At 44.7% G+C, this 12,776-nt stretch overlaps 1 protein-coding gene across 1 annotated transcript in view; it reads right to left on the bottom strand.

Moving 5' to 3' along the window:
* LOC114452113 (neuronal acetylcholine receptor subunit alpha-7) overlaps positions 1–12,776 on the bottom strand; it is a 49,298-nt gene that overhangs the window by 4,478 nt on the left and 32,044 nt on the right. Inside the window, exon 6 of the mRNA XM_028431232.1 lies at positions 10,273–10,440. Coding sequence (XP_028287033.1) covers positions 10,273–10,440 — 168 coding nt within the window. The remainder of the gene's footprint in view (positions 1–10,272; positions 10,441–12,776) is intronic.

Here is a 12,776-nt window from a genome sequence, read left to right as displayed (position 1 = left end):
CTCATCATTTTCTTTCTTGCTCAAAACACTAATGTTCAAGTTTGAATCTGTGTCTCCTTCTGTGTCTTGTCACATCCACCATTTCATCCTAAATGGCTCACAAAAGGTGATTCATTCCTTCACAGAAACAGAAAATCAAATCCTCCTCAGCAGACTGCCCAGTTTTATTACTGGAATAATAATCTGCTTCCATAATGTTAAAAGCATAATAATAACAACATGATATATTACAATAGGCATATATGCGGTCTCCAGATGTTGATATTGAGTTTAACATACACCGACGGCTCATTGGTGCATATTAAAGTTTTTTTTTTTTTTTTTTTTTACTTCATAGTAACACAGTCTGTTTCAATAATAGCTGCTACTGCCAGGCTTATTTGTGCTTCATTTATGTGCTAATGACATCTCTTTTTGTGGACCTTTAAAATTACTCAACTTAAAGACTTGATGTATTGTTTTTTGCTTTATTATTATTATTATTATTAGGGCCCGAGCACCGAAAGGTGCAAGAGCCCTATTGAAATGCAAGGAATTATTATTATTATTAGAGCCCGAGCACCGAATGGTGCAAGAGCCCTATTGAAATGCAAGCGTTTATTATTCTCTTTTTTTCTTCCGCGTCATTCGACGCAACTTTGACCCCCTGAACCTGCTCAAAAACTCACCACATTTGGCACACAGGTCTGGTTCGCGAAAAATGGCAATCTGAAACTGTCGCCACGACAGTGACTTGCAAAATGGCTCTACAGCGCCCCCTGGAATTTGAAAATATTCAGCGTAACAGCTATGACCATGAAAATTGGTACGCTGATGTATCGCCTCATGCCCAGAAACATGCCTCTGGAAAAAAAATTCTACCCCCTACAGGGCGTCGGCCATCTTGGAAAAACCACGCGATGTTCCAATTTGCACACCCCGCAGTTTTGCGAACTCCTCCTAGTGGAATTGCTTGATATGGCTGAAAATTGGTGCACTCGCCCTTAAGGGGTCAGGGACCAAAAGTTATCAAAAACGCAGCACTTCGTCATACGGTCTGGCTGTGGCGCCACCACGAAGTTGACCCTTCACCAACGCACAGGAAATGGATGTGTTTGTGGCTGTATCTCCCACATGCTTCATCCTATGTGAATGAAAAAAATCAGGCATGCTGAGCCTGCCATTCTGAACAGATTGATATGCTAATGACCACAAACGCTCATAGCGCCACCTACTGGTGGTCTGAATTGTGTTCAGCCTGATTATCCATCTTCCACATCTTGTATTTGAACGAACTCCTCCTAGGGAAATACTCTGGCAGACCTGAGATTTTGTCACCTGGTTCTGAAGACATGGCTGTGCAAAAGTTATCAAAAACGCAGCTCGATGTTACACTGTGTGGGCGGGGCCTCGCCACATAGGTGACCCTTCGCCACCATAGAGAAAGCTGCTGTGTTTCTTGATTTGTTCATCCTACCTGCCTCTTACTCTATCATGACATCAGCCCCTGTGCACCTTTTCATATCATCATCATATGTGGGCGTGGCCAAATGGCTCGGCAGCGCCCCCTGGAATGAGATCTGCTTCCCCGTTTGACCTACAGACACGAAAATTGGTACACATATGTATCGCCTCCAGACAAGACAAAAAGTCTCTTGGAGGTATCCTCTAAAATGCACAGGAGGTCAGCCATTTTGAAAAAACCTGCACCATTTTGCAGTTTTCACTCCCCTCACTTTTACGAACTCCTTCTACAGGATTTCTCCAATCCACCTGAAACTTGGTCTGCTTACTCTTAAGCCATTAGGGACCAAAAGTTATCAAAAACGCAGCACTTTGTCACACGGTCTGGCCGTGGCACCGCCACAAAGTTGACCCTACGCAAACCCACAGGAAATACATGTGTTTTTGCCTGTGTCTCCCACATACTTTATCCTGTGTGGATGAAACCTTACAGTCATGCTGCACATCGACACTGCACAGATTGACCTCCTGATAGGCTACAGTCACTGCGCCACCTACTGGCCGGAGGACCTGTCTTTTGTACATGTGTGTTTTGCTGTGCTCTTCCGGCCTGCGGACCACAGCTCCTATTGTAGGCCCTATTGTAATTGTAATGTTTTCTATTCTTATTATTTGCCTGCCTGTTTAACTGCATTTTTCGCCCCTTTGCCATGCACGAAAACTCACGAAACTTTGCACAATCATCAGGGGTGGCGAAAAATTTGATATTTTGTGGTCGCTGCAAAGGGGCGGGGCAAAATGGCTCTACAGCGCCCCCTTGAAATTTTCAAATCACCCCTCGCATTTGGCTTAGTTTGGAGTAGGTGCACGAAAATCGGTACACATGTTTATCATAGCAAGACACACCAAAAAGTCTCTTGACACCATGACCTTAACCCAACAGGAAGTCCGCCATCTTGGATGGAAGTTAGCGATTTTGGCGATTTACACCATTGGTATGTGAGCGAACTCCTCCTAGAGCTGATTGACCTGAAATTTGCTGGAGGTCACCTAAAGGACCTGCTGATCAAAAGTGCAATGGTGTCCGTGTGGCGGGGCGCCAACTGTCGATCCTTCGCCGTGAGATTACGTTTGAGTATTTAATGACCTCAACGACCTTCTATGATCATGAAAATTCATACACACATTCTCGGGGGCATGTACTAGCAACTGATGGGGGTCTCGTAAGTGGGTGGGGCAAAATGGCTCAATGGCGCCCCCTTGAATTTTTAAAATACCCCTCTCCATAGGGGTTTTTTTGGAGTAGGAAGACTAAAATCGGCACACACACAGAACACGTCCAGGCGCACATAAAAGTCTCTTGCACCATTGATCTAGACCACACAGGAAGTCAGCCATTTTGATTTAGGCGGTCAAATTTCAGCGATTTCCACCTTTGGTATGCGGACGAACTCCTCCTAGGGATTACGACCGAATGACTTCATATTCGGTCGCTGTCACCTAGATACCATGCTGATCAAAAGTTATCAAAAGCTTTTCTCTAAGTTAAAGGGCGTGGCCGCTGTGGCGTCACTTCGCCATTCATACACGAACAGCTCTCTCTCCTACATACTTGCTCCAAACGGCTTCAAACTTTCTACACGTGGTCAGAGCCCCTCCCTTAACGTCTCTATGTCATCATAATCTATGGCGCTCCCTTGTGGTGGAGACAGGAAGTGCCATGTTCTTCACTGACATGCACTCTGTTTAATCCTTCCCTGTCATTACACAGCGAAATGAGGATCACAGATTTGACGTCCCACAGAGACACCTGTGTGGTTTTCTGTATCATGCTGCCCATGGCGGTGGCGACTGTTGAACATTCGCCATGAAACATCAACTGCTTATAACTTCGCCGTGCATCGTCCTAGCGTCCTCAAATTTTTTTCATGTCCTAACGGTCCGTCCCCCCACACGTCTGCATGCTCATGAGTCACCTGCACAGCGCCACCTACAGGAAACCGGAAGAAACTGCTTCTGGACATTTTTCATGTATGAATCAAATGTTTTTTGAGGTTTGATGCACAGACGGGTCTCCACTATTCTCATGGTGTTAGGCTCCACCCAGTGGACACACAAGGTACTGCAGCTGTTACAACTGCACCACGGATGCTCCTAAAATCCTCAAATTTTTTACATGTGATACAGACCCGACCCCGACCATGTGTGGACATCTGTGGACAGCGCCACCTACTGTAAAGAGGAGGTTACTGCACACTAACAATTTTTACATATATTGAGAGATTTGTTGCACTGATACATCTCTGCTTCTGTCTGCCGGCTTTTTCCCACCGCTGGCAAAATAGCCGCAGCTTGTGGGGGGAGCGGGTGAGAGAAGGGACGGCATGACGGGGAGGGGGCGGTCGCGCGGAGTGCGAGGGCCCGATCATCGCTGCTTGCAGCTTTAATTATTATTATTCTTATTATTTGCCTGCCTGTTTAACTGCATTTTTCACCCCTTTGCCATGCACGAAAACTCACGAAACTTTGCACACTCATCAGGGGTGGCGAAAAATTTGATATTTTGTGGTCGCTGCAAAGGGGCGGGGCAAAATGGCTCTACAGCGCCCCCTTGAAATTTTCAAAACACCCCTCGCATTTGGCTTAGTTTGGAGTAGGTGCACGAAAATCGGTACACGTTTATCATACCAAGACGCACCAAAAAGTCTCTTGACACCATGACCTTAACCCAACAGGAAGTCCGCCATCTTGGATGGAAAATGGCGATTTTGGCGATTTACACCATTGGTATGTGAGCGAACTCCTCCTAGAGCTGTAGCCCGATTGACCTGAAATTTGCTGGAGGTCACCTAAAGGACCTGCTGATGAAAAGTTATCAAAAGCTTTTCTCTAACTTACAGGGCGTGGCCTCTGTGGCTCGCCAAAGTCTGGCGACGATTCATGATTTCGCCATGTAACTTTGAACGGCTCTCACGCCTGCATACTTATTCCAAACGTCTTCAAACTTTATGAGCATGACGAGGGCTCCGCCCTGAACACCTCCATATGTTGAAACCCTTACTTACCCGTGGCGCCCCCTGCTGGTAACAGGAAATGGCCTCTTTTTACTCTGATGTGTACTGCTCCTACATAGTTGACAGCATCAACTTCATTTCACCTCTAGAACCTTCCCAACTAGTTGGTGAAGCTACACTATGAAGGCTGTGAAGCTGCGTGCAATGGTGTCCGTGTGGCAGGGCGCCAACTGTCGATCCTTCGCCGTGAGATTACGTTTGAGTATTTAATGACCTTAATGACCTTCTATGATCATGAAAATTCATACACACATTCTCGGGGGCATGTACTAGCAACTGATGGGGGTCTCGTAAGTGGGCGGGGCAAAATGGCTCAATGGCGCCCCCTTGAATTTGTAAAATACCCCTCTCCATAGGGGTTTTTTTGGAGTAGGAAGACAAAAATCGGCACACACACAGAACACACCCAGGCGCACATAAAAGTCTCTTGCACCACTGATCTAGACCACACAGGAAGTCAGCCATTTTGATTTAGGCGGTCAAATTTCAGCGATTTCCACCTTTGGTATGCGGACGAACTCCTCCTAGGGATTTCGACCGATTGACTTCATATTCGGTCGCTGTCACCTAGAGACCATGCTGATCAAAAGTTATCAAAAGCTTTTCTCTAAGTTAAAGGGCGTGGCCGCTGTGGCGTCACTTCGCCATTCACACACGAATAGCTCTCTCTCCTACATACTTGCTCCAAACGGCTTCAAACTTTCTACACGTGGTCAGAGCCCCTCCCTGAACGTCTCTATGTCATCATGATCTATGGCGCTCCCTTGTGGTGGAGACAGGAAGTGCCATGTTCTTCACTGACATGCACTCTGTTTAATCCTTCCCTATCATTACACAGCCAAATGAGGATCACAGATTTGAAGTCCCACAGAGACACCTGTGTGGATTCCTGTATCATGCTACCCGTGGCGGTGGCGACTGTTGAACCTTCGCCATGAAACATCAACTGCTTATAACTTCGCCATGCATCGTCCTAGCGTCCTCAAATTTTTTTAATGTCCTAACGGTCCGTCCCCCCACACGTCTGCATGCTCATGAGTCACCTGCACAGCGCCACCTAGAGGAAACCGGAAGTAACTGCTTCTGGACATTTTTCATGTATGAATCAAATGTTTTTTGAGGTTTGATGCACAGACAGGTCTCCACTATTCTCATGGTGTCTGGCTCCACCCAGTGGACACATACGGTACTGCAACTGATATAAGTCCACCACGGATGCTCCTAAAATCCTCAAATTGTTTACATGTAATACAGACCCGACCCCGACCACGTGTGGACATCTGTGGACAGCGCCACCTACTGTAAAGAGGAGGTTACTGCACACTAACAATTTTTACATATATTGAAAGATTTGTTGCACTGACACATCTCTGCTTCTGTCTGCCGGCTTTTTCCCACCGCTGGCAAAATAGCCGCAGCTTGTGGGGGGAGCGGGTGAGAGAAGGGACAGCGTGACGGGGAGGGGGCGGTCGCGTGGAGTGCGAGGGCCCGATCATCGCTGCTTGCAGCTTTAATTATTATGATTCTCCCGCGTCTTTGGACGCGCTTTTGACCCCCTGAACGTGCTCAAAACTCACCAAACTTTACCCAAAATTGTCCCCCAACTAAAATTTTTACTTGACACTGTCGCCATTGGCGGGCGTGGCTGCATGGCTCAGCAGCGCCCTCTAAAGTGTGAAAATATTCACTGCAACTGCTACAGACCTGAAACTCGGTACACTGATGTATCGCCTTGTGACAAGAAAAAAAGCCTCTTGGACAAAAAATCTACAATGTACAGCAAGTCCGCCATTTTGAAAAAACCACGCCTTGTTCCAATTTGCACACCCCACACTTTTGCGAACTCCTCCTAGGGGAACTGCTTGATACGGCTGAAAATTAGTGTGCTCACCCTTCAGGGGTCGGGGGCTGTGGCGCCACCACGAAGTTGACCCCTCGCCAACGCACAGGAAATGGATGTGTTTGTTGCTGTATTTCCCACATACTTCATCCGATGTGGATGAAAAAAATCAGGCACGCTGTGCCTGTCATTCTGAACAGATTGATATGCTAATGACCAGAAATTCTCATAGCGCCACCTACTCCACCTACTCCCGCGGACCGCAAGGGCTGCGAGGGCCCGTCATCGCTGCTTGTAGCTTTAATTACGGCCCGAGCACCGAATGGTGCAAGAGCCCTATTGAAATGCAAGCGTTTATTATTCTCTTTTTTTCTTCCGCGTCATTCGACGCAAATTTGACCCCCTGAACGTGCTCAAAAACTCACCAAATTTGGCACACAGGTCTGGTTCGCGAAAAATGGCGATCTGAAACTGTCGCCACGACAGTGACTTGCAAAATGGCTCTACAGCGCCCCCTGGAATTTGAAAATATTCAGCGTAACAGCTACGACCATGAAAATTGGTACGCTGATGTATCGCCTCATGCCAGGAAACATGCCTCTGGAAAAAAAATTCTACCCCCTACAGGGCGTCGGCCATCTCGGAAAAACCACGCCATGTTCCAATTTGCACACCCCGCAGTTTTGCGCACTCCTCCTACGGGAATTGCTTGATACGGCTGAAAATTGGTGCACTCGCCCTTAAGGGGTCAGGGACCAAAAGTTATCAAAAACGCAGCACTTCCTCTCACGGTCTGGCCGTGGCGCCACCACGAAGTTGACCCTTCGCCAATGCACACGAAATGGATGTGTTTGTGGCTGTATCTCCCACATACTTCATCCAATGTGGATGAGAAAAATCAGGCATGCTGAGCCTGTCATTCTGAACAGATTGATATGCTAATGACCAGAAACTCTCATAGCGCCACCTACTGGCGGTATGAATTGTGTTCAGTCCGATTTCCATTTTCCACACCTCGTATTTGAACGAACTCCTCCTAGGGAAATACTCTGACAGACCTGAGATTTTGTCACCTGGTTTTAAAGACATGGCTGAGCAAAAGTTATCAAAAACGCAGCTCGATGTTACACCGTGTGGGCGGGGCCTCGCCACAAAGGTGACCCTTCGCCACCATAGAGAAAGCTGCTGTGTTTCTTGATTTGTTCATCCTACCTGCCTCTTACTCTATCATGACATCAGCCCCTGTACACCTTTTCATATCACCTCATCGTCATATTTGGGCGTGGCCACATGGCTCAGTAGCGCCCCCTTGAATGAGATCTGCTTCCCCGTTTGACCTACAGACATGAAAATTGGTACGCATATGTATCACCTCTACACAAGAAAAAAAGTCTCTTGGAGGTATCCTCTAAAACGCACAGGAAGTCCGCCATTTTGAAAAAACTGCGCCATTTTGCAGTTTTCACTCCCCGCACTTTTTCGAACTCCTCCTAGAGGATTTCTACAATCCGCCTGAAACTTCTGCTTACTCTTAAGGCATTAGGGACCAAAAGTTATCAAAAACGCAGCACTTCGTCACACGGTCTGGCAGTGGCACCACCACGAAGTTGACCCTTCGCCAACTCACAGGAAATACATGTATTTGTGGCTGTATCTCCCACATACTTCATCCTATGCGGATGACACTTTACAGTCATGCTTACCATCGGACGCTGCACAGATTGACATGCTGACATGCTACAGTCACTGCGCCACCTACTGGCCGGAGGACCTGTCTTTTCTACATGTGTGTTTTGCTGTACTCTTCAGCCCTGCAGAACACAGCTCTTGCCGGTACAGCTGGGAGAGAGGTCGTGGGACGATAGGAGAGGCGGTGGCTGCTGGTCCCGCGGACCGCAAGGGCTGCGAGGGCCCGTCATCGCTGCTTGCAGCTTTAATTATTATTATTATTAATAATAATAATAATAATTTTTGAGAAAACTTCCTTATTGTCCAAATAAAGCACCTCTACTTTTTCTGGTTATTTTTCTGATTAATTGCTAGCAGAAGGTAAATGCCCTTTTCAATTATGTTCAACGGCCCATTGGCTGAGCAGCGTCTTTGAAGAAAGGTTGGCATCCAGGGTCTGCTATCTCCCTTTACAATTCATACTCGCTCAGCTCCCATGAGACTGTGGATCATGATGCACTCTTCATTAGTTGGCAACAATGGTTCTGTATTAGAGGAATCCATCCGGCTCCAGTCCAGGGATGCTGGGTCATCTGCAGAGGTTTTGTAGTCTGTGGTTGTTCTACCTTTTGAGCTTGTACCATGGTCAAAATTGGGTTAGTGAGATAGAATTTTACACTGAAAAGTTTAGCGTGGTCTTCTAGGTCCTTTTACTGCTGCTGAGCTTGTTCATTCATTCTCAACTCAACTCAACTCAGCTTTATTTATAAAGCACTTTAAAATCAACCATTCCTTTTAAGAATGTTTCTGACTGTTGTATTGAACACTCCCAGTGTTTTAACTTCTCTCTGATGGATTTATTTTGTTGTTTCAGACTAATAATGGCCTACTTTACTGGAATAGACACCTCTTTAAGCCTCATTTTGACACTACCAGTTAAGACCTACCAAATGTAAAACTCAAAACCACCATGTTTATAATTCCTGAATGGTTAATACCACACTTGTCAAAACCTTTGAATCAAAGCCAAAGCTGCTCATCATTGTACCAGTATTTATGAACTTGACTGTACATCTCTGCCTCTTAGCAATAGCATTAGCTCCCTGATAATAATCAAAGTAGTCTGATGATACAAATGTCACTCAATTGTTCCACTCAGTTGTGCATGAATTGGCATTTATGAGAGTCTGGTATAAACATGGACCGCAGGTGATGGAGATAGAAGCACTTCACTGATCTGCTGACCCTGCAGGCCCTGCATGCTCAGCAGCAGCAGGCGGATTTAATTACGGTACTTGCTGATATGAAACCATCTTACTGCTCACTGATTTTAGCAACTGTGTATGCCAGCAGCCATGTTCTACTCATTCAAAAAAGCTCCTCCATTTGATGTCAGATAACACACCAGGTGAAGTGAAGTCATTGAGCAGTACTACAATACAACACAATAACAATCTCCCAAATATGATAAAACATTTCTATTTGTCCAATTATTAGTCTCAGAACAAGATCTTTTCTTAACTTTATGTACATTATACCCATGCCATGATCATGACTGAACCATTGACAGAAAAAGCTATGGACAAGCTTCTGTGACGTCACCCATTTGTTTTTGAAGAACTGTTTTGAGGCTCGGTGGGAGGCTCTAGGACGCTCCAGGACACATGTTGGCAGAGTTACAGTACACACATACCTAGCACAGAGTTTAGAGGGTGGGGGAGAATGAGGAAGCAGGAAACTCGTGCTGTGATACTCTAAGTAATGCCCATAATTATGCGTAATTTTAAGTCTGAATATAATTAAAACTATGGGAAATGACTCGCTACTAGAGCCAGCCCCTGGCGACTGCAGCGTGAACTACAGTTCTGATACTTCCGCATGGGCTTCAAGTCTGACCCATGGAGGTTGCCGCTTGAATTTATCATAGTACTGATGTGCAAACATTATATCTATATAGTGGCCACAAGTTTTTTTTTTCTGTCACTTAACCTACATAATTTAGTTAAAAAACTGCAAACACCTATGACATTGTTGGTGGATCTGCAGTGCATCTGTTATGAAATTTCATCAGGAGTACAAGTCATACCTATACTTTAAAACAGAAATTCTGTGTGTTTTCTTAGAACCCAATAAAGTAATTCCAAAGCTATTTAACCACCAAGTCCATTTAAGGTTTCTAAATATTGAGTCAGTGTCAATAACCAAGAGCCAAGTGTTCATATGAAAAGTGGAAGAAGTTGGACTTACCCACAAGATCCCATTCTCCATTGGCAATGTATCCGGTGATGTCAGCCTCAATCATCTGCAGGTCCAGAGACCAGCCGCCATACGTCCACGAGCCAAACTTCAGGTCACAGCGCTGCACATCGAAAGGAAACCAGCGTACGTCGATGTAGCAGGTACTTTTAAAAATTCCTAAAATAAAAATAAATATTTAGAAAATTGTTCAAAACTGTTGATCTTTTTAGTAGGGATGTCCCGATCCGATCACATGATCGGAAATCGGGCCCGATTACGTGATTTCAGACTCGTAGCGTATAAAGTGTGCAAAGTCCAATTTAAAATGTCCCGCGGCTTCTGTCTTAAAATGTGTCAAATCAACAGGTAGTTCTTATTTTTTTAACTCATTGTGTGACGTTTACGGGATGTTCTGAGCAGACCACGGTCAGCTCGCTGTCTGCGTCGCCACGGTGCGTCACAGCGCTGCAGGGATTGGACGCTGGTTACAGCAACACAGAGAGCTGTGAAGCTGCACAACACTGGTTCAACACTTCCACACAATTCACCACAAGACTAAACATGCTCATGAATAACGTGCCATCAGAGAGAGTCCGCGTTGTACGAGTGAAGTTCTCTGCCTTTTTACCGGCGGCACTCGCGGCAGCGCCACCCAGTCTAGTCCTCTTGCCCAGTCCTCTTGTGCCATCTCTGCTATTTTATGTGTTTCTGTCTACATGGTGGCGTTTTTAAAATTCGCTGATGCGCATACACACACGCAAACGCGTGCGCACACAAACACATGTGCGCACAGGTAGAGTGCGTGTTGTTTGGCTCTGTTGCTCATGACGTGCTAGTTGGTTTGACTTAACTCCATTGACTATGCTCAGATAAGCCATGGTAATAGGCCTACCACTACTCATAATAATAATATTAATATCATTAATAATAACAATAATAATAATAGTGTTGATGATTGGGGGCCTTTCCAGTGTTAAATGATCTTTAGAAATCGTGACAGGCCTACACACACACACACACACACACACAGGTTTTGCCGCAATGAGTGCCTTTATAGAAAGTATCGGATCGGGACTCGGTATCGGCAGATACTCAAAATCAAATGACTCGGACTCGGACTCGAGGGCAAAAAAACCTGATCGGGACATCCCTACTTTTTAGTACTATTTTAGCACACCATATGGAGAAATGGCAAAATAAAGAAGACAAACACAAAAAGAAAAAATCGAAACTGCAGTGATATACAGAATGATGAAAGTTTAGATGACAGGAAAGCTTTGTAAAAGTTTTACTTTTTACAGAAATTGAGTGTGATCTGCTCAGAAGGACTGTGTTAGAGGTTTCCATTTACTCTGTGTGCTTCAGCTGGGTAATGCAATCTGTCCCCAACCCAGCTGGCACCTCTTCCCCCCAAAAGATGAAAGCTTAATGATCCCCGAGGAGAAATCAGTTTGTACTGCAGCAGCATCCTAACAGCTAAAACTGAAGAAAATATATGGATTATCATTTTATTTGGAACAGGAAGTGCATGCTGTAACAGAATTTGAGACAGAAGAAATAATGGAAATGCAAAGTGTGTTATGCTTAAATAGAATAGAATAGAATAGAATATCTGTTTGATATTACAGCAGCAATGCACTTAGCCTATACCTATAAAAATAAACAGTATAGACATTATTTACAGAAAATAGAAATTTAAAATATGAGTACAAAAAAAAGTGGGCAATTTGAAAGTTAAACCTTGTGCAAACTCTGTCAGACCACAGAGGAGAGATCATGCTGGCAACAGCAGACTGGTAAAAAATCTCCAGCATCTTGCTACACACGTTGAAGGACCTCAGCTTCCTCAGGAAGTAGGGTCTGATGCAGGCCTTCTTGTACACAGCTGTGCTGTTGGTCCTCCAGCTTAGTCTGCTGTCGATGGTCACTTCTAGGTACTTTACACTTTACCTGCATAGCCTCCAGTGTATTCACTGGTGTGGCGCAACTTGCTGGTCATTGTATGACACTGCTTGGCAGCAGCCTTAAACAATTTCCCTCTGGGATTACTAAAGTATCTAAAATAAAAAAAATGAAAAAATTACACACACAAGGAAGACACAGCTGAGAACAATCAGGGAAAACACATACAGACACAAAGGGAACACCAGACTTTCAAAATAAAACAAGAAGCTAAAGACAGCAGAAATAAAGCCATAACCGGCTCAAAAACAGATGTGTACTGTGTTCAACATGTTTTATTGTAAAATTGGTTATACTGTCTAATAAACACAAAGGCAAAGTCATTCATTTGCACGTCTGCAGCTAGTAAAATACCTTTTACTTTATTATTTGTTATGTAAATTTATATGTTTTGTCACTTTTTAACCTTTTTAACCTTTAACCTTGAAGATCATGTTTAAGGGTTCTATGAATTACACATATGCCTTGGCTTTGTTCGAATTATTTGTTCTTGTATTTTTTTTATAGATCATAAAGAGCATAATTCAGAATGTTGCCTATTAATTAAAGAT

This window comes from Parambassis ranga, chromosome 19 (genome assembly GCF_900634625.1).
Source record: "Parambassis ranga chromosome 19, fParRan2.1, whole genome shotgun sequence".
Lineage (NCBI taxonomy): Eukaryota > Metazoa > Chordata > Actinopteri > Ambassidae > Parambassis > Parambassis ranga.
Note: the sequence above shows the minus strand (reverse complement) of the source record. Positions and strands in the feature narration are given on the sequence as shown.